Here is a 27,051-nt window from a genome sequence, read left to right as displayed (position 1 = left end):
CGCCTTGTATGAGTTTATAAAGCTCAGTTCCAGAGTCTTCTACTCTAAGCCTCATCCCTGTCTCCTAATAATGTGCTAGACAGTATTTATTTGTTAAATTCCATCATGGCAGGACTCCCAGTGACAACACAGTACTGGCACATGTTATGTTCTTAGTAAGCACTTGTTCAAATGATTGAATGTTGCCATATTCTTTTTATATTCCACTCCTCTACCCTAACTTATTATATGATAATTTTTTTGATCTGAGTTCCTTTAGGATAAGGATATTGTACATATTCACCCAGAACTTGTCTTAGTACCTGGCATATAGTAGATGGTCAATAAACCCTTTTTGAAGTTCTGCTTTTATGATTGGCACTTACAGGGCATCCTTTGTTCATGAAGAATGAGTGCAATTTCCGGTCGCCATTGTCTGTTGAACATCACATGGGCCAGGGTAGAATTTGGACATACTGATTCCATCAAAGTTTCATAGTTGAATGGCCTCACAGACAACATAGAAATAACTAGTTTGGAATTTTTAGGTCAACAATTTTTTTAAATGATCCTTTAAGATAAACCCGTGATACCTGGAAGATGCTGATTGCTAACACTTGAGAAACAACCTAGAGCTTAAAGGAGCTTGAGTAGTCTATGAGATTAGCATCTGAGACGCAGATGCTTCCTAGGGTAGCTCCTCAAGAGATGCCACAACCGTTCTGTTGACAGGCAGGGATTGTGCCCCATATAGTTCCCAAATGGAGATGTTCTTTCATCCCGTGTGGTTTAAAATAAAAGCTGATCTGTCAACTTGAGAAGGTAACTACAAGAGGGACCTGTGGCTTTAGGGGATAATTCACTTAAAGAACAAAGGAACAATAACCATATCCTGGGTGCATTCCTCAATACAGTGTCCCCAGCCTGAGTGTCTAGGAAAGTTTTTCTTACCTCTTGTGAATGCCTTTGCCCCCCGGTGTCATCCTAATGAAACTTGCCTGAGTTGCTCTTTAGGCACCCGAAGCTGTGTTTAGGCAAGACTTAGTGATAGCATCAACATCCACTGTAGGCAACAATGACAGGCACTCCCCTCTCCCTTGCACGTCTCCCCACCACAGAAGGAAAACTTCTGGCGTATAGATCAAAAAGAAAAAAAAAATTAACAGAGTGTAAGAGGAAAGTCAATTTTGTTTTGCACATTTTCACTGCCACATTTACCTGGCTCTCAACATTCTTTCTTCTTCTTCTACTGTCCGTGCAGTATTTCTGCCAAGTAGCTTCTCTTGGAGCTAATCATGATTGCCAACCATTGAACAATCGCATCGTTTTTGGCAACTTCTCTGTGATGATTCAGACATAGTAGGCAATTTTATTATCTTACTTTTCCCTTGAAAAATTTTCAATCTTTTTGTTTTCATTTTGCATGCTCTTAGATATCAAACTTCTTGAAAAATTTTTCTAATTCTGAGCAAATGTCAGTTTAAGAAGTCATGAACCTCAAGGGTGAAGGCATTTTACTCACTGATAGCCTTATTCTGGGAACTTGACAAAAATTGCATGGGGCTTCCTCAAATTAATGTTGCAAAGCAGGTAACAGTCCTGTTGGTTTATATGAGAGTTGTTAAAACAGTTAACACAGGGTGAGAAGGTGGTCAAAGACAAATGCATTTAAAATTGATGTCTCTTAATACAGTTTTACTTGCTAAGGATGAAATTCCCCAGTCACCTCTCAGTACTTGCTTTCTGCCACGTTGATTTCTCAGATTGAAGGTTTGGGTGAGGAAGAAGGTTGATATTTAACTTTTTCCAACTGACTTAGATCAGGTCTCCATATTCTCCTTCCAGGTTCTAATGCTCTAAGACAATTAAAAAAAATTTATAACAACTAATGGTCAGCAGAATTTTGAAGATTCCTCCAGTGTTTGTAACCTGTGCCAGGGTAAGTATATTCAGGTCTATAATTACTTAACCATAAGTCTGAAATCCAAAAAGCTCTGAAAAATATAGAAGTTTTTTCAATATGTATGGTACAAATTAATTTGGTGACAAATCTGACCTGAATTGATGCAATGCTATTTATAGTCTGTAATAATCTTGTGTATAGTGTGATTATTCAGAACTATTGCTACAGAAATATTAACATTTGATTAGGAGTGCTGTCCCAGCCTTTGCTGTGAGTGTTACAAAATACATGATGGATAACTTTTGAATATATGCAAAATTATGAATTCCAAAATACATCTGGCACCAGGAATTTGGGATTAAAGAATCGAAGACCTGAACTATGCTGTGAAGGTAATGTAGTTTCACTTACCTGCCAATTTTAAAACAGTCATTGTGTCAAGAGAGATGACAAAACCACGGATGCAACTTTAAATGAGACAACAGCAGTGGCAGTGACCTGGCTTGCTCTGTCCTTCAACATAAAGCAAGTCTTTTGCTAATTTTTGAGTGTCCCCATTTGAACCCCACTGTCCTCAGGCAAGGGCATTAAAAATGAAGCTGAGCCTGATTACCAACATATTGCTTTATTTCTTGGTGGTAGTAAATTAAGGCTTTCTAGAGTCATACAGCACGCAGTGATTTGAACATTAGAATTAAAAAAACAATGAGCATTCAATTTAGCAGAGCCAGGAAGGAAGCAATGTTTTAAAATAGATAAATTTCCTAGTGAGGCCTTTTGCTTGGTCTCTAAAAATCTGCTGAGCTGTTTCCCTAGTAACCTCCGTCATAGATTCCTACCCTGAGAGAGAAGAGAATGGATGACGAGGAGACCCGGAAAAAAGGAGAAACTGGGTGAGACAGTACATGCTGGGCAATCATTGTGAAGTCAGCTTTGTCTCATGCTTGGAAGACAGTGCAGGTGACATGGTCAGGAGGTGTCGAGAAAGATGTTCACAATTGTTCTGTGCCATTTTGGATCTCTGCTCATTCCTGGAGTATTAAACCAACTCACTTGGAAGACCCCAGGGCCAAGAATTAGGGACAGTCCTTTGTAACTCTCAAAGTCTGAAACTTCAAATAAGGTCACAAGTCACAGAGCAGAGGGATGCTACCTTAAACTTCTTTCATGGTTGGAAGCTCTATGACCCTCACTAGACATTGCCCCCCAGCTGAACAACTGATTTCTCCCATGGCACATAGCCTTGATTGCACATCTAAGTTGGAGATGATGTTGATTGGACAGGCCACGTTTACTGTAACAGGAAAAATGGAAGACACCTCCTGGGCAGATGCCACCTTGTCACACTAACTTTTCCTTCCCAGCAGAAGACCACAGTATGCACGGGAGCCTACAGTGGGAGTGCAGTTGTCGAGGGTATGCAAGCTGGGTCTGAAACAAATTCAGCGTGCTTGGCTTGGAGACGCAGAGGTTCTGGGTTTGGACGGTGAACCCTTTGAGAAGAAAATGGATGAGCTATTTCAACAGTGATGAAGGAGGGGCCTGGTCAGAGAATAATTTGGGAAAGGGCATCTGTTAATTAATAAAAGCCAACTTAATTTCATGAAAAGGAGCAATGGACTTTCTTCTGGCTACCTGATTTCACACCACCCAGGCTAACATATAGATTTCTATTCAGACAGGACCATTTAAAATTCCATCCATATAAAATACATATTTTGTGATGATTTCAATGTTCTATTCCAAGGGTCTGGTTGGTGGACCAGCGTCTAAGTTATATCAGTGCATTTCCTCTTCCATTTGCCTGGCATTTTTCAGTGAACAGAATTTAAACACCTGGAAGTCTGTTTTGCATTCTTTGATGGAAAACATGCAGACAGCCAAGGAGGAGGCACACAAGATGGCAATTTGCACAATTAAACACTTACAAACTTAACCCGATAGGCTTCATGTGATGAAGTCTGGATGCATAAAGAAATAAATAGATGAGAAGAGTCTAAATGGGATCTGAATGACAAAGGACTGAGGTGTCTGTCCTTGCCAGCTGCAGGACAGATGTGCCTGATGCATGCCAGGTGTGCAAGGCGAGGGATTAAAAAAACCTTTGAGGACATGTGTTCCCTTGGGCCTTGCTTGTTAATTAAAAATTGTGAGGGTCTTTCCTCCTACTTGAAAACACTGAGCAAAGCAACTGGACCCGGGGATCTGGGCTCTGCTGCGATTTTGGATTCTGGTGCCTCACTAACAGTGGAGCGGGGGGTGCAGAAAGTACTTGTACAAAGAAACCATGGCAGCCAGCAGGGGCGGAGAGGATGTGCCCAGGACTCATCCACCAAAACAAACAGGGATGTGGGTGATACTCAGAGGGGAGCCAAAGGACACACAGGACCCTTTGTGCACTGACGTTAGCTCTGCAGAATCGCCTGACAGCACAGAATCAATTCTCTTGGAAGAGGTAGATGCCTGTGTGCTTGATGCCAGGGTGCTTCTGTTTATTAGTATCTCTGTTCCCTCAACTCTAAAATGAGAATGAAGCTAATCTTTGAGCTGGATGGTCTCTGATTCAGTGCTGGAAGCTGGAGCCCAGAGAGGTGAAGTGCTTTGACCAAGGTCACACAGCTAGTCAGTGGCAAAGCTGGGGGAAGAATGAGGTTTCTTCTTCCACCATGCTGCTGGCCACAAAGGATTTATAGAAAGGTTTGGGAAGCACTTTGTATGTGCAAAGTGCTATGAGATTTAGTTAACCAGAATTTGCTTGGATGTGGGATTGAGGAAGGTAATTTAGGCCAATCAAGCAGGTTAAAGAGGAGACCAGGAGAGCATCATTGTTCTGATGCCTCGTGGCTGCTGCTGCTGCTGCTGCTGTGGAGGGGAGGGGCTGAGGTGGGCTGGGGAGGAAGACGCCTTTCTAAGGACACTGCAATCAGCCTGCTGAGGTACATCTTTTGTGAGAAGAGAAACTGCCTACAAATGATCAGACCAAAAAACAAACCTATTTGCTGTAACAGAAATTTGTCTCCCACCCTCCCCCCACCCCTCGTTTCTTTGACCTCTGTTGCCCATGAGAGATTAGGAAAAATAAAAGCCAGATTCTTAAGAACCTTCCTGGGAGAAAGAGCTGTTATGAGTGGCTGTCGATGCGTACATATGCTGCTTTTTAAAAAAAAAAAAAAAAAAAAAAAAAAAAAATGTTTCGTTTCGTTCACGTTTGTGCGAAAACAACGCCGGACGAAAGCTGTCCCTTCAGAAGAAGGCCGGGTTGGTGTGCTCGATGACGCAGCGCTTGCAGTGGCGTTTCACAAACCGCAGGGCCTCCACGGACACCTCGCAGTCCTGGACGTTGAGCATCTGGAGGTCGAAGCAGTTGGCGGCCACGATCTGCAGGCCCTGGCCGGTGATGCTCTCGCAGGACTTGAGGCTGAGCCGCTTGAGATTGAAGCAGTTCAGGGCCAGGCACTCCAGGCCCGTGTCGGATACCAAAGGGCATTTGCCTATGTCCAGAGACTTGAGTTTCGTGCAGTTCTTGGCGAGGTACTCCACGCCGTGGTCCGTGATGCCCTCGCAGCCCCTCGCGTTGAGGTAGCGCAGCTTGCTGCAGTACTTGGCCACGTAGCGGATGCCCACGTCGGTGACCCGGCCGCAGTGCGCGATGCTGAGGTACCGCAGGCGGGACTCCAGCTTGGCGATCTCCCGCAGGCCGAAGTCGCTGACGAAGCGGCAGTCGCTGACGCTCAGCTCCTTGATGGACGTGCAGTAGATGACCAGGTAGCGGAGGCCCTCGTCGGTGAGGCGCACGCAGCGGCGCAGGTACAGGTGGGTCAGCTGCGTGCAGTGCGCCGCGATGGTGTGCAGCCCTTCGTCCTCCAGCACGAAGCAGTCCGTCATGTCCAGGTAGCGGATGGAAATCTGTTTGCCATGCAAGGGGGACAGTTTAATGGAGGCCTCCCGGGTCAAGCTGATGCAGGTCACTTTGGAGCACCCTACACAAAGAGACAGAACATGTGCTCAGAGCACCCTGTGAGCATGGGAACCTCCCGGGATGCCATTCCTGGTTCCTGCCCCTCCCACAAGCCCATCTCTGCTAACCTCTCCCTGTCTTGCCCCTACAGAGAAGAAAACCAGGTTTCCCTGTTCATTTGATTATTTAACTATTTTGATTATCTGGTTTTAAGGGGGTTCATGCATGGGCTTTCGATCAGGAAGACCACAGTTCCAACTCCTGGTCTATCACTAGTTGCCTGATTTTGGGCAAATCAATCCTTCTATTTCCTTTGTCTTAAAATGGGGATGATCACATTCCCTGAAATGTAGTTGTGAGGAAGAAATGAAAAGATGTGTGTAAAAATCTTGTCTTGGCCCTGGAAAGTTCTGGGAGCTCGGTAAAGGTTAGTTCTTGCCCTATAATAATCTGGTGGCTCCTTGGGCATGAGAAACAAAGCTTGGGCATGACCTTGGTTTGGCAGAAAGAGCACTGGAGTGAGAGTAACACCTGGTTCAGGTCTACTTTATATGGCCTCAGGCAGGAGGCTTAACTTTTCTGCATCTCAAGACTCTCCTCTAGGATATGGGAGGGAATGGCTGAAGTCTACACTAGGGATATAATGAGGAGGTGATGATATAATGGATATGAATGTACTTTGAAAACTCTATGGGAATACACGTAGTTATTAGTCTAACAAAGTGACTGTCTGGGGATTCAGTTCAACCCTCTTTGGTCAAGAAAGAACATTTGTGTCATCTGGATTATCACTCTAGCTCCTCGACCTCTCTGCCAGACAAGTTCTGACAAATGGAACACAAAAAATGGCACTCTTCACAAAGCCTTGGAATGGAGCCCGTTCACTCTAAATGTAAACTAGACAGTCTAATGAGGTTTCCACGGACCTGCATCCCTGTGCTCTCTAATGTGATCTCTCACCTCGCTCCTCCAGCCCCCCTGGCCTCCATGCCCCTGCACAGACACCTCAGGTGCTCTCCCGCCCAGGGTCTGAGACCGGAAAGGGCTTCCCCAGATAGTCCCAGCAGCCTTCCCCCACTTTCTTAGGCCTCAAGCCAATGTCAGTTTATTGCACAATTCTTTCCTGACCATGCTGTACAAACCAGCAGCCCTGCTTCAGTCCCCATTCATTCCAGCACTCTGTATCCCTTGTGGCACTATATATTTACTGGTGCACTTGTTTATTTGCTAACTCCCAACTCAGGAATGTAAGTTCCTTGGAAAAGGGGCTGTTCACTGCTGTATTTCTCATACCTGGTACTCACTAAGTATCTGTTGTATGAATGAACGATTTATGGGGGACAAAGAGTCTTATGTAGGAGGACTAGACGGGAACAATCCAACTTGCAACATTTACATGTCCCTAGGATTTTGAGTCCGGCTGAAGTATATCTGCACTGAAAAGCAGTTGTCTATTGTATAGTTAATTATTATGCCTTTCATTTGTGTTGAACTATAAAGTTTATGAAGGGCTTTTATTAAGATTTTCTTACCCAATTATTAGAACAATCTACTTAATAGACAAGGATATTAATGGTCAGGAAGGTATCTTTAGACACCACTCTAAACATTGTTTCTAATGCCCTAAAAATATGTGTGTATAAATTATATATATACACATGCTATATATTATAATTATATAATATATGACACACTCATTTTCTTTTATATTTCAGTTCTCTATGTATTATTTTATATAAATACATACAGTATCTTTATAATATATAAATAAATAATATATAGTATATATTATATAAATAATTGGGTATTTATGTATACTTCATTCCACTACATAGACTGTATATGAAAAGCACATATTTGATTTTCTTTTTGCTCTTCTCCAGTCTCTCTGGCAGTTCTAAAGCTGGGTGCCTCACTTTGGACATCTCTGTTCAACGCAATGTCCAAGGCTTCTGAGTGGCTACACAATAGTGCTAACAAGGACTTTTCTCCCTCCTGGCAGGCTGCCCAGAGAACTTTTAAGAAAATTCAGGTCCTGGGAATAATGAGGTTCAATAGCCACATGTTACCAAGTCAAAGAATTTCAGGAAGGAGTGAAGCATACAATCCAACCCTGGAAAACAAAGACGCAGCTTGTCAGAGGCTGGTCACACTGCTCCAGTGGCCTCCGTGGTTTTGTGAAAGGTGGTTAGGCCTTTTGAGCTTTGAAATCTCCTTCTGTTTTGAGTTTCTTTCTTTAGGCTGACTCTAATCCTGCTTTTACCGAATTTCTATGTCCACGGTGGTAGCTGGCCATCTGTGATGCCTATGAAGGCACTTCGTTTTTCAAGATCATCTGATAACCTTTGTTCCTAAACTCTTGGTTTCAGTTTCTTTCTTTCTTTTTTTCTCTGCTGCACTCCAGAAAAGATACTATATTTGGTTCAGGGAAATATATACCTTGTTTTTGAAACTGAATTCCAAATTTAATGAAATATTTATTTAGTTCAGTTTTGGTAAAGAGAATATTTTGATGTGCTTGTTTTATATTATTTTATTAATAGATCAATAATATTTAATCTTAGGTTTAGTCCTAAATCTTACAGATTTGCTAAATTTGGGTTGAAAAGAAAATAAACTGGTTCATGGGTCAGTAGGTAATATTTATGGTTAGTCCATGTGTTCATACACTATAGACATGAAGAAAACCTTAGAAATCATCCAATTTAACCTTTGTTTTTTAAAGATGAGCATCACAGGCTCAGCAAGATTACGTGACTTGTATACCCAGACTGGACCTAAGTTTCTTGATTCCTAATCCGGGCTTCAGTTGTAGGAGGAGAGGTAAGAAATGACTATGATGTATCATAGAATTGATGAATTACACAGGGATTCACAGGAGACGTGACAGCATGAAGTAAACATTCAGACACTGGGAAATCAGAAGCCTTAGAAAACTTGGAAGATACCATTTTGTGATTTCTAAGGGGATCCTTGAAAGACAGAAACAATTTGGACACACAGAAATGGAGTATAAAACAATTTGGATACATAGACATGGAGCCCAGGTAGCAAGATAATAGTAAGACAAACTTAATAACAAAGAAAGCAACGGGGGAGTCCATGGGGGTGTGAGGGGTGCCCATAGGCTGGAACTTAGGGTGTCTGAAAGAATTTAATGGGAGCTAAGATAAGAGTGGTCTGTTGGGATCAGATCATGGGGACCTGCCTTGACATCTAGGGTAAGGTGTATGAATATTATTCAGTAGGGAATAGACAACATAGGTTGAACAAATCTGTGGGGTTCCTTTAATTTATTCAGATTTCATTCAGCTTTTGCAAATCTGCTCTTCATTACCACTTCCTCTCATTATTGGGGTAATATTTCTACCTTTTCCAAGAGGTAAAAGGCAATGAATAACAACTATAACTTCCAAGCATGTTAATAAAAATGGCAATGCAACAATGATGACATTAGCTGTGATTTTTTAAGTGCCAACTACATGGTTCTCAAAGAGCATACATGTAAGGACTTAACTCATTTAATCCTCCCAACCACCTCATGTTTACTGATTAGGAAATTTTACCTACTGCACTACAGCTTCCTAAATGCTTGCTTAGGGTATGATAACTTTCAACTTTTTAGAGGTCAAGTTGACCATCTAGGGCTTTGATACTCCTCTGTTGATTTAATTATCATGCCAAAAAGAGCAAAGATAAAATATGTTTCATTTCTGCCCTTATAAATCTCATAATGAGCTGAGAGAAATGACTCTGGAAATATACAAGTACCCAATTGCAAGCCTCAGAGATGTTCTACCTGCTCAAAAGGCAGACTCCCAGAAGGAAATCCTTAGCTCACTGGGAGTGAGGCAGGGCAGGCTATATTCAGGGCACACTTGGCTGGAGCTCGCAGATGAGAAGTCTGTTTAAGTGAGTTCCTGGGGAGCGGCAGAGGGCAGAGGCAGAGGAGGGAGTGGGATGCAAGACTGAGAGGTACCCACACATCCCTATATGCACAGATAGGATGTGTTTGGGGACATGTAAATGGTTCTGCAGAAGGGAACATCAGATGTACACAAGAAAATGGTGAGATTTGGGTCTGGTAAGGGCCTTGTATGCTCTGCTGAGGAACTTGAATTTTTCCAGTAGGTCATTGGAACTGGAGATTTTATGCAGGAAAGTGAATGGTTAGGCTTGTACTTTGAAAAAATTCCTCCAGAGGTTGGTTGTGCGTAGGGGTGGGATGAGGGGATGGAGACGGGTACAAGGAGAAAGGTTAGTGAAGCATGCATCCAGGCAGGCAGGGAGAGAGAGGAGATAGACTCAAGGTCCTGCTAAGTAGAGTCACCTACACAGGATGCTACTGGTTGGACATCAAAGATTAGGGCAAGGGATAGGGATGACTTCAGGTCTCCAGTTAGAGAGGACCCTTCTGAAGCAATTTATTTGTAATCATTAAAATATTTTGTTTTTAAAATTGGTTGTTTTCAATATATTCCATTGATGTTTCAAGATACTTTTAATAAAAGGTAATATGTGATAATGTTATACACCACAGTTAGTTGGAGTAATTTTCAACAACCTGAAAGGATAACTTTCAAGATGGGCATTTTCTGCATTGATAGGGATGGGATAGGTAGTCTCATATCTCCTGGGGGAATTAAGCTCTAGACCAGGGATGAATCTTCCAAAGTCACGTTTACTGCCATTGAGAAGGTAGCCACTAACAGAGCCCAGCTGTAAAAACCAAAGAGACCCATGCATGGTGAAATCAACTTTAGCTGCCCTTTGGCCTCTCTCTGTATCAACATAACAATTTCCAGATTCCCTTGGAACTGGAAGGCACCTTTAGTAGGTGCTGATGACAAATCCATCCTTATGGCCTGTGTTCTTAACTTGGTGAGCTACGGGGTCATTGGGAGACAGGTGAGAAAGCTATACAAATATATTTGACCCTGCAAGTTAGGTCGATAACAGAGGACAGATATCAAGCTTAATAATGGTTAGCCAAGGGGCCAAGCAGGATTATTCCGGTTAGAAGCAAAAGAATTTCCATTCCCAAGTAGCCAAAGTGGTTTCTGCCTTTCTAATTTCAAAAGGACTCAAAAAGAGAGGATACACTTCCTTGTGATCTGTATTAGGGTGCATGGGAAACCCTGTTAACAAAGATGGGCATTCCAAAAGTGAATCATTTTCCAATCTGAGAAAATAAAATGAGGTGTTTGTAAAATGCTCAGATTCTGAGAATGTTAAAGAACCCAGTCCTTTGCCTTTTTTTCTTTTTAACTGAAGAAGAAAGACATCTAGAAAAAGCTATGAATTGTCCCAAATCACAAAGTTTTGAAATTTGTCCACAACATCACAATGCTTTCTCTTTCCAGAATTCCTTGGAGGAAAAATGTAAGAAAACCTCCTCATTTCCTGCTTCTTTATGCCAACGGCTACTCACGACAACTGAACATATGGTTACTACGGTTTTGTCCTGGAGCCAGCTGAAGTAGAGGAGCAGGGAGTTGCTTTCCAGCAAGGGAAAGAATCTGCACAAAATAATGGGCTGTCATCTGAAATATTTTCAGATGTCGGCTTTTGAAAGAGAGAGCAAGCTGAGAGAGCCGGCTTTCCCTCAGATTTTGTTGGAGGGCATCATTCGCCTCAGATGCTTGTAAATCCCAAATTCTGTACATTCGCCGGCCACAGCGGTTTTCACCTCTTGACCCCTCCCCAGCACCCCCTGAGGTTGCGGCTCGCACCGTTCATTTCAAGTCCCTGATGCACCTTACACACTTCAGCCTCGCGAATGTTCATCTCTGGACTGGGCAGCGGATGAGATAAAGAAAGGCTGTTAGTCTGGCCGGATCCACGTCTGGCGCCAAAGTGTGAGTCTGGGCTTTAATTCTTCCTGCCTGAGAGAGGTTTTCAGCAAAGCAGCCATGCTGGGGTTTCCTCCGATTTTTAAAAGGACTAAAGGTTTGATTCAATGGACCTTGCCCTTGCACTATGTAATTGAGAATTTTGCTTAAGGAAAGTTACAAAATTACCCCAGAGGTGAGGAGAGGGGGTGAAACCTAAGGAGAGACTCTGTACGGCTCATTTCCCCCGGTATCTACAAAATGGCAAGTGATCGTGAGCCCAGCCCACGGCTGAATGTTTTATCACCCACGGTGGACACGGTCAGGCCAACAGCATAAAAACACACAAGGTCATTGTTACAGCTCAGACACGAGGCTCTAGGGACCGGTAACAAGTGGACACAAGGGTAATTTTTAAACTAAGTGTGCTTGAGTTAGCCTTTGGGTTCCCATTTATCTACAATTAGATATTTGGTTTCCATTCCCTATGGTTGCTCTGAGATAACTGTGAGAGTTATGGAGAGTCGAGACGCATTTAAAAGTCATATTATACTAACCTGAACTGCCAAGCAGAAGGTGCTAGAACTCTCCTAAGAAGTGGACATTATTTGATGACAGGGATACTTGTGGGCTCTGGGGTCATGATTACACGGAGACGGTGTCTCTGGAAGAGCCAACTTCCCCACCACCCGCCTCCCTCATCTCCGAAGATCAGCAAGAAGAGGACCCCCTGGTGGCGATGCTACCGCTTCAGGATGGTGCGCGGGAAGGCCCACGGCTGGGAGGTCAGTTTCCACTTACCTGACACGTCCAGGTGCTCCAGGTTGGGGCAGAGGGACACCACGTCAAACACGGCCTCGTTGGAGATATTGTAACAGCCTGAGACTTCCAGGCGCCTCAGCTCGGGGCAGCACTGGGCGATGGTGTAAAGCCCTCGGTCTGTGAGCCGCCTGCAGCCGCTGACAGTGACGGTTTCCAGCATGAGACAGACGTTGGGGGTGTCCTGGCAGAGTCTGCGGGTCAGCACCTTGAGGGCGCGGTCCACGTTGATGGTCTCGCCCGTCAGGCGAATAGTCCTCCAGAGGCGCGGGTCCCAGGCCAGGTTGTACCAGCGGCGGCACACGCGCGCGCAGCGGCACAGCTGGTTGGTGGGCAGGAAGGAGAAGATCTGCACCATGGACTGGTCCGGGAGCCGGTCGATGCTGGCCTGCTCCTTCTGCGGCCTGGAGGCGAGCCGGATGAGCGGGTGCGTGAGGCGGGTCGGGGGCGGGGAGTGGACCATGGCCACCGTCTCCCCGGTGATGGACGACGAGGAGGTGGACGAGCCCCTTCCATTCTGAAATCCTGGCAGATTCGGTGGACATATCAGGGCTGGGCTGGGCGTGCTCAGTGTGCGCATGCTCAGGTCGGAGTCTGGCAAAGGACAGAGAACAAAGGGTTAAGGACGATGGCCTAAGCAGAGCCCTGGGAAGGCGGGAACTCGAGAACACATTCGTGTGGGCAACACTCTCGTTCCACTGATATCCTTCCTAGCAGGCCTGCGAGGCCATCCCCAGAGGCAGAAGCACATGCAAGTGTCACCCAGTCCAGGAAGCGGCTCATCGCCCATGGTCTGCACCAGGGGTGGACAAACTGCAATGTAAAGGCCCACATAGTAAATATTTGAGTCTCGGCAGGGCATGTGGGCTCTGTCTCCTTTGCAATGACTCAACCCTGCCATTGTACGCGAAAGCTACCATAAACAATAGGCGAACAAATGGGTCTGGCTGTTTCAATAAAACTTGTTTTATAAAAGCAGACCAGCTGGACACGTCCCTCCAGACCAAGGGACAAATCCCACTGGGCTATGGTTTGTTGACATCCAGTCTACATTAATGGTGATCATCTAAAGGGCACAACTTCAAAGCTTCATTGTTTCTATTCTGGGGAGAAACTTCATATATTAGATACAGAAACTGATTTGCTTTCCTAATTATATTTTGGCTAGGTGATGATTATGTTGCATTTACAAATGAGAAGAGTGAGTTTCAAAAGAGGAAAAGACTAGTGAATGGGTGTAGAGAACATTCGGTGTCTTGCCCTCGCCTCCCCCAGAATCCACTTGCTCTTCTTTTGGTGACAGTACCCCAGACTGGGGGAGCCTTCCCACTCTGTCTGCCACTTCAGGCATCTCCGATGGTATCTCCAGTCCTTGATTAACTGTGAAAATATTTATTTTTCCTTCTTAATAACAACCTCCCCTTTGCGTTTGAACAATATGAGTTGTATTCTGTTCCTTGGAACAAGAGATCACTCGATAAGGACATAAGTAGTTTTTAAATTTATGAGGGATTTGGCCAGGAGCAGTGGCTCACATCTGTAATTCTAGCACTCTGGGAGGCTGAGGCAGGAGGATCGCTTGAGGTCAGGAGTTCGAGACGAGCCTGAGCAAGAGTGAAACCCCATCTCTACTAAAAAATAGAAAAAAAAAAAATCAACTGGGCAACTAAAAATAGAAAAAATTAGCCGGGTGTGATGGCATGCGCCTGTAGTCCCAGCTACTTGGGAGGCTGAGGCAGGAGGATCGCGTGAGCCCAGGAGTTTGAGGTTGCTGTGAGCTAGACTGACACCATGGCACTCTAGCCAGGGCAACAGAGCAAGACTCTGTCTCAAAAAAAAAAAAAAAATATATATATATATAAAAGTATATATATATATATATATATGAGGGATTAAGAATTGTTTAGAACACCACTTCAAGATGTATGCTCATTTCTTCTTTCTCTCTCTCTTTCTCTCAATATAAATATGAGAAGAATTTAGTTTTTCTCTCTAAATATATTTGTATACTATATATTTGGATATATAGATAGATTTATTTAGGAAGAAATTTATTTTCTCTCTCCAAATATAATTATGTATTTTACACATATACACATACATACACCCACACACATATACAGATGCTCTTTGACTTACAATATGCTTATATCTTGACAGACCCATTGTAAATTGAAAATCTTAACTTGAAAATGCATTTAATACATCTAATCTACAAAACATCATAGCTTAGCATAGTCTACCTTAAACGTGCTCAGAACACTTAACATTAGCCTACAGTTGGGCAAAATCATCTAACGCAAATCCTATTTTATAAAAAAAGTGTTGAATATCTCATGTGACTTATTGAATACTGTACTGAAAGTGAAAAACAGAATGGTTATATGAGTAGTCAAAGTACAGTTTCTACTGAATTTGTATTACTTTGGCACTATCATACAGTCAAAAAATCATCGTAAAACCATTGTAAGTCAGGGACCATCTGTAAATATATATAAAATAAGTATATATTTAGAGAAAGAGAGAGTAAAAGAGGGGGAGAGAGAGAGAGCATGCACACAAGAGAGGGAGGGCGAAAATTTATCTCCAAAATACAAATTTCTTTATCTATAAAATAAGTGAGTTGAGGTAGACACTTTTTAAAGTCATTTCCAGATCTAGTTATAGCTCTAAAGACTTAAACAAAAGCTCCGTCCTGTGTGCTTTTCCACATTTCATACCTTGAAAATTAATATTCATTATCATCTTTGCAAAGAATTTCCAGCAAAAATACACAAGAATTTCTGAGACCTGGACATCTCCACTGAATGTCTATTTGTAGTTTTCTTACAGATCTATTTTTTTCTACTGCTGTAATTTGTCTCTTCATTTATTTCTTTATAACCTAATGCTGAGAATGGCTTATACATGTCCACCCTTTGCTGGTGGAACATCTTTGAATTATTGTCTGCCCCCCTACTTCCACTGTCAGCCGCTTAAAATACAAACTACTTTCTTGTGTGACTGTAAATGCCACCCCCATCTAAGACTATTTCTTCTGGTGTCTTTGGGATAGGATACTTTCCCTGTTGAAACCCCTACCTTTTGTTATACAGGTATTGGTGAATTTATTTTTCCCCAGTGTGGTTGACTGTATTATTTTTTTCAATTTTGCATCCCTCCCTATATGGCCATATCCTTTGTCATGCAACTTTGTGGTTCCTCCAGAGCAGAGTATATTTCCTCAGTCTAGTGATGCTGGGCTTGGCTATGTGACTTGCTTTGGCCAGCGAATGTTAGAGAAAAGCCATTTGCGCAGTTGGGCTTGACCTCTTCATCTCGTACCATCACCATGAGAAGAATATGCCTGGCTAGCCCCTTGTGTCACCATGATGAGACCCATGAAGCAGACAGAACTGGCCCCAACCTGCAGCTTGCAGATAAGCTCATCCAAGGCCAACTTGCTTCAACAGTGATCAGATGAGCCACAGATGCATGAGTTAGAATAAGTAACTTTTTTAAGCCATGGGTTTTGGGGGTGACTTGTTATACACTACTGTGGCAACAGATGATGGATATGCCTTCGATTACACTAAAACCTCATTTTAGACAAAGATTAAGTCTTTTTATTATTTGTGTCCTGGCAGGACCTGACATGGTTTATGGTATATAATAGGTGCACAACAAATGTCTTAAATTGAGTAGAAACACTAATATGTCTGAAGTAGTAATTCTAGCTTGGCGTGTGTTTTTCTACCCAGGTGGTATACATACTGCATTTTAAATCATTCATAAGAAAAGAAATACATATTTCTCTCTTTTGTAATCAGTGAGAATGAACAGTAAATCTTTAATGAAAAACTTAAATAAAAACCAATTATGGATTTCAAAACTGCCATCTAACATACCACAGTACCAGCCTTCATCATTATGTGCACTCAGAGAATAGCTCTGAAGTCAGAGTTTTTCTTAGGCAGGTGAACAACTTATTTCCAGCCAGGAGGGAAAGGCAATCTTAGGCTCTCAGCTCTGACATTTTAGCAGCTGTGAGGGCTCTGAAATCCCTCTCCTGCCTGTCTAGGTTCTGTTCATCTTGAAGGAGAAGACACTTAATAGTGCCCCGAGGAGACCTGCCTAGAGTCAGGCCCCTGAGAAACGAGATACTTACTCTGCAGGGGAGAGGGGGATTTCTAAAACCTGTGTCTTTAACTGATTCACTTTTCTTCACGCAGTGAGAGGCATGATGCAAATGCATCTAGATTGCCTGATACGGGTGTGCCTTTAGCAATGCTTTTAGCTTTTTCTTTATTTCTTTAAAGGAATTCACACTCAGAAAGAGATGGCCGCCTCCCACATCTGTGAGGAACGGTCTACCCTGGGAGGGATTCAGGAACCCCTTAACAGCTCTCCTATTCAGAGTTTAGATGCAGGATGCTAAGCACTAATTGAAGATTGTTGTTCCCTGCTCACAAAGTAGGGAGCTAGCAGGGGCATTGAGAGATTTCTGCCACGAAAGATGATGTCTGTTTTACCAGAACATATACCAGGATTCTCTGGTTCCGTTCTACTTATTCTATAGCAGGTCAAGAACCTCAGAGAACTTTTGAAAAGACAAAGTTTGTCCTATCTGAATAAATAGCACCCGATAATTCAAAAAAATAAATAAAGAATGATGAGTAACAACTAGAGGTATGCATAGCTAGAAGTTGTCACAAAATATTTTTTCTCGATATTTTCCCCAAATGTACACATATATATGCATTTCAATTTGGAAATGCATTTAATTATTGTTAAAATATGCATGGGTTTTTATACAATGTGCCTTACCTTTTGATACTAAGAGCCACTTACTGCCACTAGATATAATTTATAAAAACAGAAGAAGATTTTCATATAGAACTATTAAGAGTGCCAGGATATATCTGGATACCAGGAGAATGGAGCTTGGTTACAGAGTGAAAGCAAGGACCATTTCTACCTCCCAACTAGCATATTTCATTTGCACATAAGAATGCAGAAAGACCAAGTATACTCTTTGTACACAGTTTTTTTCTCCTCTGTTCTTTTCAGAGGACTTGCAGCTAAACGGACATTGACAATAGCCACTGATTTTTCTGAGAGAGCTTAGAAAGAAGGACCCCAGTGCCCAGATACCTGGACATACACTCAGAGCAGAGGGGATCAAAGACAAATATTAAGATAATAGAGGTAGGAGAAAGCTGGAACCCTTTTCCTGGCTTTACGACATTGCAGAAGCAGAAAGAAATCTGACTATATTTGAACTTAGAATATGGATTTAGAATACTTTGTAGGCATGAACATATTTTCATACCTGAATAGCTATTCCAAGTGAATTCTACCTATCTGATGTCTTGGGGCAAAATCACCCTATTTATCTCAGCAGTAAGATGATACCCATTGGGCTAAAATATAGTTTAACAAAAACTCTGAGAAGATATTATCGCTAATTTTAGTACATTGTATACCCGTAAATATTTATATAAAAATTAGCCATTTACACTACAGCTTTCTTTACTTTTTCCCGAGGTAAGATGGTGAGATGCACGAAAGGTATATGGAAGAACTCCAGATTGCCAGGGATTATTCTGAACAGGGGAAATGGGATTTGGAAAAAGTACCAAATAAAAGACAAATGTCGTCGCTCCCTGTGGTTAGGATTCGGCGCTCTCTCATAAAAGACAAATGTCCAAAAGCTTCTAACAAGAATCAAATTAATTGCTACCTGTATCAAGTGTCCTTAAATTCTGAGAAGTCTTTTTGGTAATTGAAAACGGGGATCATGATGAAACTGTAGCATCGTTCCTCTAAAAGCCTCCCTTCCCTGCCGCTTCTGTGGTACCCGTATCACCATAAGGAGCAGACAGCACTCACAGCATCCTTGACAAGGACCAATGCAAAGCAGTATACACAAAAGCTTCTGATCATTTTACTTGAAGAAAAAAATGTTCTCTGAAATACCAGGAAAGGGAATGCCCAAACTTTTAAGAGAGCAGTGTGTTTTTATAACACATTAAAAATTTCCAAAACATACACAGAGCAGGTTGTTTTCTAAAATCCACCAAGGCCTGTAGGTCATCACTGTTGTAGCAAATGGCAGGATCTTCTTCTTTTTAAAGGCTGAATAATGTTCTATTGTGTATGTGGATACCACAATCTATCCATTCGACACCTAGGTTGTTTCCACACCTTGGCTATTGTGAGTAGTGCTGCAATGAGCATGGGAGTGCAGATGGCTGTCTTTATGAGGTGGTGATTTCACCTCCTTTGGTTATATACTCAGAAAAGGGATTCCTGGGTCATATGGAAATTCTATTTTTAATTTCTGCAGAAACCTCTGTATTGTTTTCCATGTCTGCACCAATCTACTTTCCCACCAACAGTGTTCCCTTTTCTGCACACTCTCACCAACATTTATGTCTTGTCTTTTTGATAATAGCTATCCAACAGGTCAGAGGTGGTATCTCACAGTGGTTTTAATTTGCATTTCCCTGATGATTAGTGGTGTTGAGCACTTTTTCATGTACTGTTGGCCATTGTTATATCATCTTTAGAGAAATGTTTACTGAAGTCTTTTGCCCATTTTTAAATTGGGTTATAGGCTTTCTTGCTATTGAGTTGTATAAGTTCTTTATAAGTCTTGGATATCAACCCCTTTATCTGCCAGTAGATAGTCTTTGAGCAAACTTGTTTTTCAAGAATAATTGCATGAATTGACAATGCAATCTGTTAAAGCTGCACTCAATGAATTACTTTGTATTAGGGTGGATGGGTGAATGGAGGGATGGACACAGGCAAATCTAAAAGGGGAAAATTATGAAGTCTGCAAAAGAACACTTCTGGTTAATTTCTTATCTAAGATTTGGAATAAATGTTGTCAATTATAAATATATAATACTTGAGGAAAGAGAAAGATGAGCAAAATACAAGTGTCATGAAAGCAGAATGGGGGAATTTACAGGAGAAATGACCATGAACTTTTGTAATAGGATATGTATTTTATGGCCCATGTCTTCTAATGATATTGGGAAGCTGGATATACTCAAAAGATTGAAAAGGAACAAAAACCAGTTTGATGTCTGCAAGAAGATAAAGAGTGGACCGCAAGGAACACAAAGGGGTAGAGATTTGGTATTAAAATTCAGTAAGTTGCACTGCTGCAGATTCTTGGCTTACAGATTTATAGGCAGAAAATAGACAATTCATTCATTCATTGGATCATTTAACACATATTGTTACTGCTGCCCAAGTGCCCACTTGGGTAGTTTAGGAAGGGAGGAGTTACTGCATTTGCCTAGATTAGAAAGCATATATTCCTAGCCCACCTTTTTTCTGCATGACAGCCCCATTAAAGTACCTCCACGGCATAGACACTGACGTCTCCAATTTTTTGTGTCCTTCAGGGAGAGAGAAAAATGGCTGTGTGTTGAGAATATCCCCAAATCATACAAAACCCTGCATGTTTATAGAAAGTATGTCTAAGTCTTGGGAAAAAATCAGTTTTCAAAATTCCAAGATGAAGACAATGAATATAGAATCTCCAAGTGATGGAAAACTTTTGAATTAAACAATATATTTAGTAAGCTTTTGGATTTTCTCAAAATAAATGTAATCTTTGTTTGACATAATGACGATCCTTAAGTCAAATAAATATAATTGCACTTTTTTATGTTGATATATTCATCTGTTAACTAAACTAAGAGACAGTGGATTTTTTAAAGTTTCAGAACTTGTGGCTCCATTAATAATTTAAAATATTTCCAAATATGTAATTTATGTGGGAACAATATGTTTTTTGTTCTTAAGTTACTTTAAATGTATAAAGAATACCCAGAAGTATATCTGTCTTTTTCTGGGGGGAAAAAACGCATAAATTTTTTTTTTTCTCATGGTTTCAAAAGTCCTGGGAATTTTACATCTTTAGTAATTATAGTACAGTATCAAAAATATTCAAGGCATCTCTTACACACATGCTTATTAGACACATTTTCTTCTAACTAGATAGCTGCCTGTTTTGTACAAGTTTTTATTTTCAAACCACTGCTGTTTACACTCTAGGAAGTCATATTTACATTACGCTGGCCTTTCAAAGTCAAAATTTACAAAGCTTCTTCACATCTCCCCCCTCTGATTACCAAAACTTTTGTGCAAGATGCTTTCCATTATAAGTTGTCTTTCTCCTCAAGAACTCTTGCCATAAAAAGCAAGGTTTCTTTTCTTAGCTTAAACTCAAGCTTAAAAAAATAGATCATAAAACCTAGCTTGTGAGAAAAAAAAACATAATCAGGGCTATCTTTGCTCTTCTTGTTTTATTTCAAAATATTTTCTTTTAATGTGGTTCAGATCATATATGCAGCCTAGAACCTACTTAAGGCATTAGTTGCTATAAAGTTGAAATTTATACAGAAAAGGTTAATCTTGCATTTCACCCGGAGGGAGTTAGCTTTAGGGCTCAAGGGTTCCTGTAGGGAATGCCATCCAGAAGGTGGTACCCCCAGGATCAGATAATGTCTAAGACTCCTATCCAAGAACAAAGAACCTGCTTTGCAAGTCACCTGGGCCAGTCCCATAAAGGCAGCACTGTGGCGACTGATGGGCGAAAACTTGGTGCAGTCGATGGAACTTGTCTAATTTCAGGTACACAGGCCAGTCCAATGCCCAGCTCTTTACTGATGCCTGAACGTCAGTTTCCCAGAGTCCCCCAGTTTCTGACGCTGATCTGAACTGAGCAGGGGTTTTGTTTTGCCTTTAATTCTTCCAGAAGGGAACATTCACATGGCTAAGGGAGTTTTAAGCCACGTTAATCTACAAGCCATGAATATAATCAAAGGAAACATACAGAATGGCATCTTTGAGATCTATAGTACAGTTTGATTTCACTTCCAATGTGAGTATCTGGAAAGGCTCTTTTAGGAAATTTCTGCCTGAGGAAAGATCCAGTGGTCTCTGAAACTATATGGGTCCCAGATTATGGTTCACCAGACTCCTTATGGTTTTATGAAATGGTGACTTCTTATTACCCTCCTCTTTCTTATCTATAAAATGGCAGATGGAGATTACTTTATACCATTTATTCTTCAAGGGAAAGTAGGATGCTTCATCCCTGAGAGAGAGAGTGCCACTGCTCTTGGGTGCTCCCTTTGGCACAAGGCAAGGGGATGATCTCCTATGGTGCAGCATTGTTTTATAGTCTCTTTAAACATTTGCTAAGCTCCGTTTTTAATAAAAAAAAAAAACAAAAAACGCAGGCTTCCTGTTCAAAGTCTTTGACAGGCAACAGTACTTAGCTAGCATTTAATAATATTTTTATTGTTTTGTTTTTTTATCATTCATTATAATTTATTTTTATTTCACACATCATCACCTATTTATGGAAAATGATACAAGTTCTCCAAGTAAAATAATGCTGTAATATTTGGCTTTTAAATAATAATTTAAGTTTACTTTAAAATATATGAAGTGAATACTGGTAGAAGTGGTGAGCAGATATGGCAAAATCATGATGGCAGAACATCAACATCTTACGTTTAGGAAACACAGCTGAGGTGGGAAGAGCATCGAAGATAGATGCACTTGAACTTGGATTCCTATTTCTACTCTATTATGTGCAATTTGTATCATCTGAGGCAAGTCACTGAAACCTCATGATTTCCTCATTATTTACAGTTTATAAAAGATAAATAATTCCACCCACTTCACAGAGTATTTAGGCAAAGTCTATGAAAAGTGATATTATCATCAATAAAGGCATTTAAAAAATTACACAGCTTCTACTGAGGACTTCATGGGAAAGAAGTTCTGGGCCCTCCTGCCATGGGCCATGTTTTTAGGGGCATATTATTCTAGATTCCATGGAATAGTCCCACCTTTATAAATTCTCTACTGTTGCCTTCATAAACTTTTGAAATGTCTTTCATGGCTAGCGGTGGGGGTCAGATAAAAATAAAATCCATGGTTAGAGCACAGTGTACTTTCTCTCTGTTAGCAAAATATGGTTATTGCATTTATTGGTAAAAGAATATTGTAACCGTGAAAGCCTTTTCTCATAGTTTATTTAATAAAATCTGTTTTTCTGGGATATGATGGGCTGCTTTCTCCCTGAAATTTTTCCCATGCCTTTTGCAGCGTCATTCTCTCCTCTGCTTTTTCTTTCTTCTCCTCAGGTGCCACTTGCTGACTCTCTTTTGTGGTGTACACTGGCATACTGGTGTTCCCCAAGGGTTTCATCCTTAACTCTTCTCTGTATCTGGCCTCTCCCTGGGTGGGCTCGTGCATTCACATGGCTTCAGCAATTGCTAAACACTCCCCAAACTCGATTGTAGTCCAGACCATGCTCTCCCTATCCGTGTCTCTCTCAGAGGAGATGGGGTGAATTCAGGGTGGTATGGCCGTAGACTCACTGTGTGTCTCTGTCCAACACCAAACACACATGCACAAGTACATGCTAGACCAGTGCTGTCTAATGTGGTCGCTACTGGGCACATGTGGCAATTAGAAATTAAATTTATCAAAGTAAACTAAAAATTCAGCTCTTCAGGCGCACCTACCCACATTTCACGAACTTAGTAGCAATGTGTGTCCAGCAGCTATTTTACACAACACAGACATAGAATGAGTCCATCACTGGAGAGAGTTCTGTGGACAACTATTCTTCTCCCCACAAGTGTATCTGATGTATCTCCAATACAGTGTGTACAAGGGTGAACTCATTAATATCCTTTGCAAAAAAAAACCTTTCCCCTTGGATTCTGTTTTGTTGTTAATGGTATCACCTCTCTTCACATCTGCCTCCTGCGCTAGAACCCTGGGACTCACCTTGACTCCTCTCTGGCCCTGCTCTACCTGTATCTAGTTGGCTGCCAAGCCCTGCACTCTGACTAGCTGTGGGTCTCACATCTCTTTCCCTTCTCTCTCTGCTGCGACCGCCTCAGCTCAAGTTCTCATCATCTCCTGTCTCCTGTCGACAACTCTTTAACTTTAAATTCCTACATGTAGGAAACTGGAACTAAAAATATCAGCAACTACACAAATGGCGGGCTCTCTCTTATTTTCCACTGTCCTTTGCTTTTGGTCTTTTATCACTTTTTATGTAAAAGACTGTATCTTTAGGAGATAAAATAGGTTCTCAAGACAGTACAAGGAATCATAACTCTAAGTTATATTTGACTGAGATAGGTAGCATAGAGGACCACAGGAGCTGTTGAACCAACACCATCTACCCTGCCCGTCCATCAGTGTTGGGCTCTAATAGCAATAATAGCACATGGTCTATTGCCAGCACCAGAGATCCTCTGTTCCCTTCCACTCTTCTATATATTATTGCTATTCCTTTTGTTTGCTGGAGTTGTCATGTATTTATTTATTTATTTATCTTTTTTATTTATTTATTTATTTATTTATTTTCATTTCAGAATATTATGGGGATACAAATGTTTTGGTTACAAGAATTGTTTTTGAACAGTCTGAGTCAAAGTTACAAGTGTGTCCATCACCCAGATCATGTGCATTGTACCTGGTTAGGTGTGAATTTACCCATCCCCTTCTCCCCCCCTCACCTGCTTGATTTCTGCTGAATTTTACTATCGTATGTGCATAGGAGTGTTGATCTGTTAGTTCCAATTTAGTAGTGAGTACATGCGGTGTTTGTTTTTCCATTCTTGAAATACTTCACTTAAAAGGATGGTCTCCAGTTCCTTCCAGACTGTTACAAAAGGTATTAGTTCACCATTTTTATGGCTGACTAGTACTCCATGGCATACATATACCACATTTTATTAATCTACTCATGTATTGATGGGCACTTGGATTGTTTCCACATCTTTGTGATTGTGAACTGTGCTGCTATAAACATTCAAGTGCAAGTGTCTTTTTTTTATAAATGTCTTTTGTTCCTTTGGGTAAATACCCAGTAGTGGGACTATAGGATCAAATGGTAGGTCTACTTTTAGTTCTTTGAGGTATCTCCAAACTACTTTCCATAGAGGCTGTACTAGTTTGCAGTCCCACCAGCAGTGTATAAGTGTTGCTTTCTCTCTGCATCCACACTAGCATCTGTTGTATCCTCCTATAAGACAACTGGTATCCTAAGTCTGATAGAAAATGTAAGTGATAAATTGAAGATAAGATTCATGACTATACTAGTATAAAATGACTTTCTTTTCAAGAAACAATATAAAAATGACAAATAGGAAAAGGCAGAAGAGTGAATCAGAAGTCAAATTGTTTCTGTTCTCTTTATCATCAAATTGCCTAATTTAGAAACCCATAGGTTTCCTTTTCCTGTAGAGGAACTCTGCCTACACTCCACAAATGTAGGGCCCTGGATGTCAGATTTGTTCTTTCCTTATAGATTTAATTATAATTGTATTTGTCACCGGAGTAGCCATAGCTTGCTCAATCTCAGTGGAGGAACAGAAAGTGAGTCACAGGAAGTGAAAAGGTAATATCTACAGCAGCAGGGCAGAGCAGCAGTGGTGGACTTATTCCTTTGTACACCTTTCTGGAGTGTGGTATTAAGAGAACAGAGATGCCGGTGCCTAAGGAAATTTTGCTTGGCAATTGCATTCATTAAAATTTGGGGTTCTCAAGCCAAACAGATCTGTTTGGATCTTGGCTGTGTCATGTTGAGCAAGTTACTTACCTTCTCTGGGCCTCTACTTTCTTGTCTATACAATGGGGAAGACAGCAGTGTATCTCATTGGGTTTCTATGAGAATTAAATGAGGCAATGTATTGGCACAGTGTCTGACACATTGTAAATGCTCAATAAATGGAAGCTATTACTAAAACAAAAACAAAAACAAACAAACAAACAAAAGCCAATTCTTTAACTAAGATTCCTGATGCTGGTCTTCCTTTTCCACCCTCCGCCTCTGTAATATAGCCTCCATTGCATATTTAGAGTTCACTTTTTAAAATATGGAGCAGGTTCCCCTGCATCAAAGCCTTAAATGGCTCATTCCTTCTGTTATGAGTTGAACTTAACCCCCAGTGTCTGTGAACGTGACCTTATTTGGAAATCAGGTCTTTGCAGATATGTTAAAATGAGGTCATACTAGATTAGGGTAGGCTCTTAATCCAGCATGACTGGTGTCCCTATAAGAGAAAACAGAGGCACAGGGTGGAGACACAGAAAGACACAAACACAGAGAGACAGCAGTGTGATGACAGAGGCAGAGATTGGAGTTGTGCTGCAACAAGCCAAGGAATGCTTGAGGTTAGCAGAAGCTGGAAGAGGCAAGGAAGGATCTTCCCCACATCTCTGTCAACAACTTGGTTTTGGAATTCTAGCCTCCAGAGCTGTGAGACCATACATTTGTTGTTTTAAGTCACCTGGTTTGTAGCATTTGGTTACAGTAGCCCCAGGGAACAAATACAGCTCTGCCCACGTTTCTTATTGAATGCTTACTCTATGCCAGGCACTGTACTAAGCATTACCCAAGGAACAAAGTCTAGCTTTTAGAGTGTGTATGAGACTGTCCCGTAAAATTCACATCTCAGAGCGCATGATCCTGTTCTCCCAGCCCAGTAGCTCCATTCCCCCAGGTTAACTGCTGAATCCTCACGCATCACTCAAGTTCCTTGTCAGATGTCAGCTTCTCTGCCGAGCCTTTCCAGATTCACCCAGGCTGAATTATTTCGTTACTTTTAGTGTTTCTATTGAGTTCACATCTATCTGTTCCACACCCCTTTCCCATAGTGCCTCTCTACCCAGCAGACTGAGAACCTCGAGGCCAGGAGTTGGCTCATTCCTCTTTGACCCAGTCCAGAGTCTTATCAGCCACCCAGAAACTGCTCAGCTAGTGCACCAAGGGGAGTGTGCTCTGCCTGATCCTATGACAAATCCCCTTCAGTTTCCTTTTGGCTGCAGTTGGAAATACTTATAGGAAGTACTTGGAGGAACCAGATGTTTCAGTTTGAAGAAGAAGTTGGAACATCCCAGTGATTTATCAATATTTCATTTATAGGACTTTTTTTTTTTTTTTTTTTGCCCCTCCACTTCGTTGAGGCTGAGGTAGTAGACAGACTTAGTTTAATCATGTTAATCTACTCAGAAGATATTTAAAAATACACATATACACACAAAGGCAATCTCATGCAGCGCACATCACCTGAAGCATCTCAGAGCCAAATGCTTAGCGCTTTGGGCTTCATGACACCTGCTACTGTAGATTCCCCATGTGGCTGCTCACTTCTAACAACAGTGATACCTGAAAACTCACAATAGATATAAAGGAATAACATTTTCAGATTGGCCCAGAATTTTAAGACCTATTCTGTTTAAGTTTAGTTACCTAATATCCAGCAGAAATTTTTGTTTATTCATGTTATCAACCATAATAATCAGAACTGGGTTTTCATTGACAGTGTGGAAGAGACAGTATTTTTTATTCCCTCTTCCAGAAAGCTCATGGTTAGCTTTACAAAGCATGAGAAGGGAGCCAGTTCTTGTCTCGACAAAGAAGAAACATGTATTTTCATGAAAAGGCTTGCAATCCATAATTTTCAACCTTCAAGTTGCACTTTATATGGCAGCTTTAATTGTCGTCTATCTTCAATTGAAGA

At 41.4% G+C, this 27,051-nt stretch overlaps 1 protein-coding gene across 1 annotated transcript in view; it reads right to left on the bottom strand.

Moving 5' to 3' along the window:
- Positions 1 to 5,111: 5,111 nt before the first annotated feature.
- Positions 5,112 to 27,051, bottom strand: part of FBXL7 (F-box and leucine rich repeat protein 7) — a 367,989-nt gene continuing 346,049 nt past the window's right edge. Inside the window, exons 3-4 of the mRNA XM_069492640.1 lie at positions 12,473 to 13,084; positions 5,112 to 5,862 (exon numbers count right to left, since the gene is read on the bottom strand). Of these exons, the coding sequence (XP_069348741.1) occupies positions 5,126 to 5,862; positions 12,473 to 13,070 (1,335 nt within the window). The 5' untranslated portion in view covers positions 13,071 to 13,084 and the 3' untranslated portion in view covers positions 5,112 to 5,125. The remainder of the gene's footprint in view (positions 5,863 to 12,472; positions 13,085 to 27,051) is intronic.

The sequence above is a fragment of the Eulemur rufifrons genome, chromosome 17 (genome assembly GCF_041146395.1).
Source record: "Eulemur rufifrons isolate Redbay chromosome 17, OSU_ERuf_1, whole genome shotgun sequence".
Lineage (NCBI taxonomy): Eukaryota > Metazoa > Chordata > Mammalia > Primates > Lemuridae > Eulemur > Eulemur rufifrons.
Note: the sequence above shows the minus strand (reverse complement) of the source record. Positions and strands in the feature narration are given on the sequence as shown.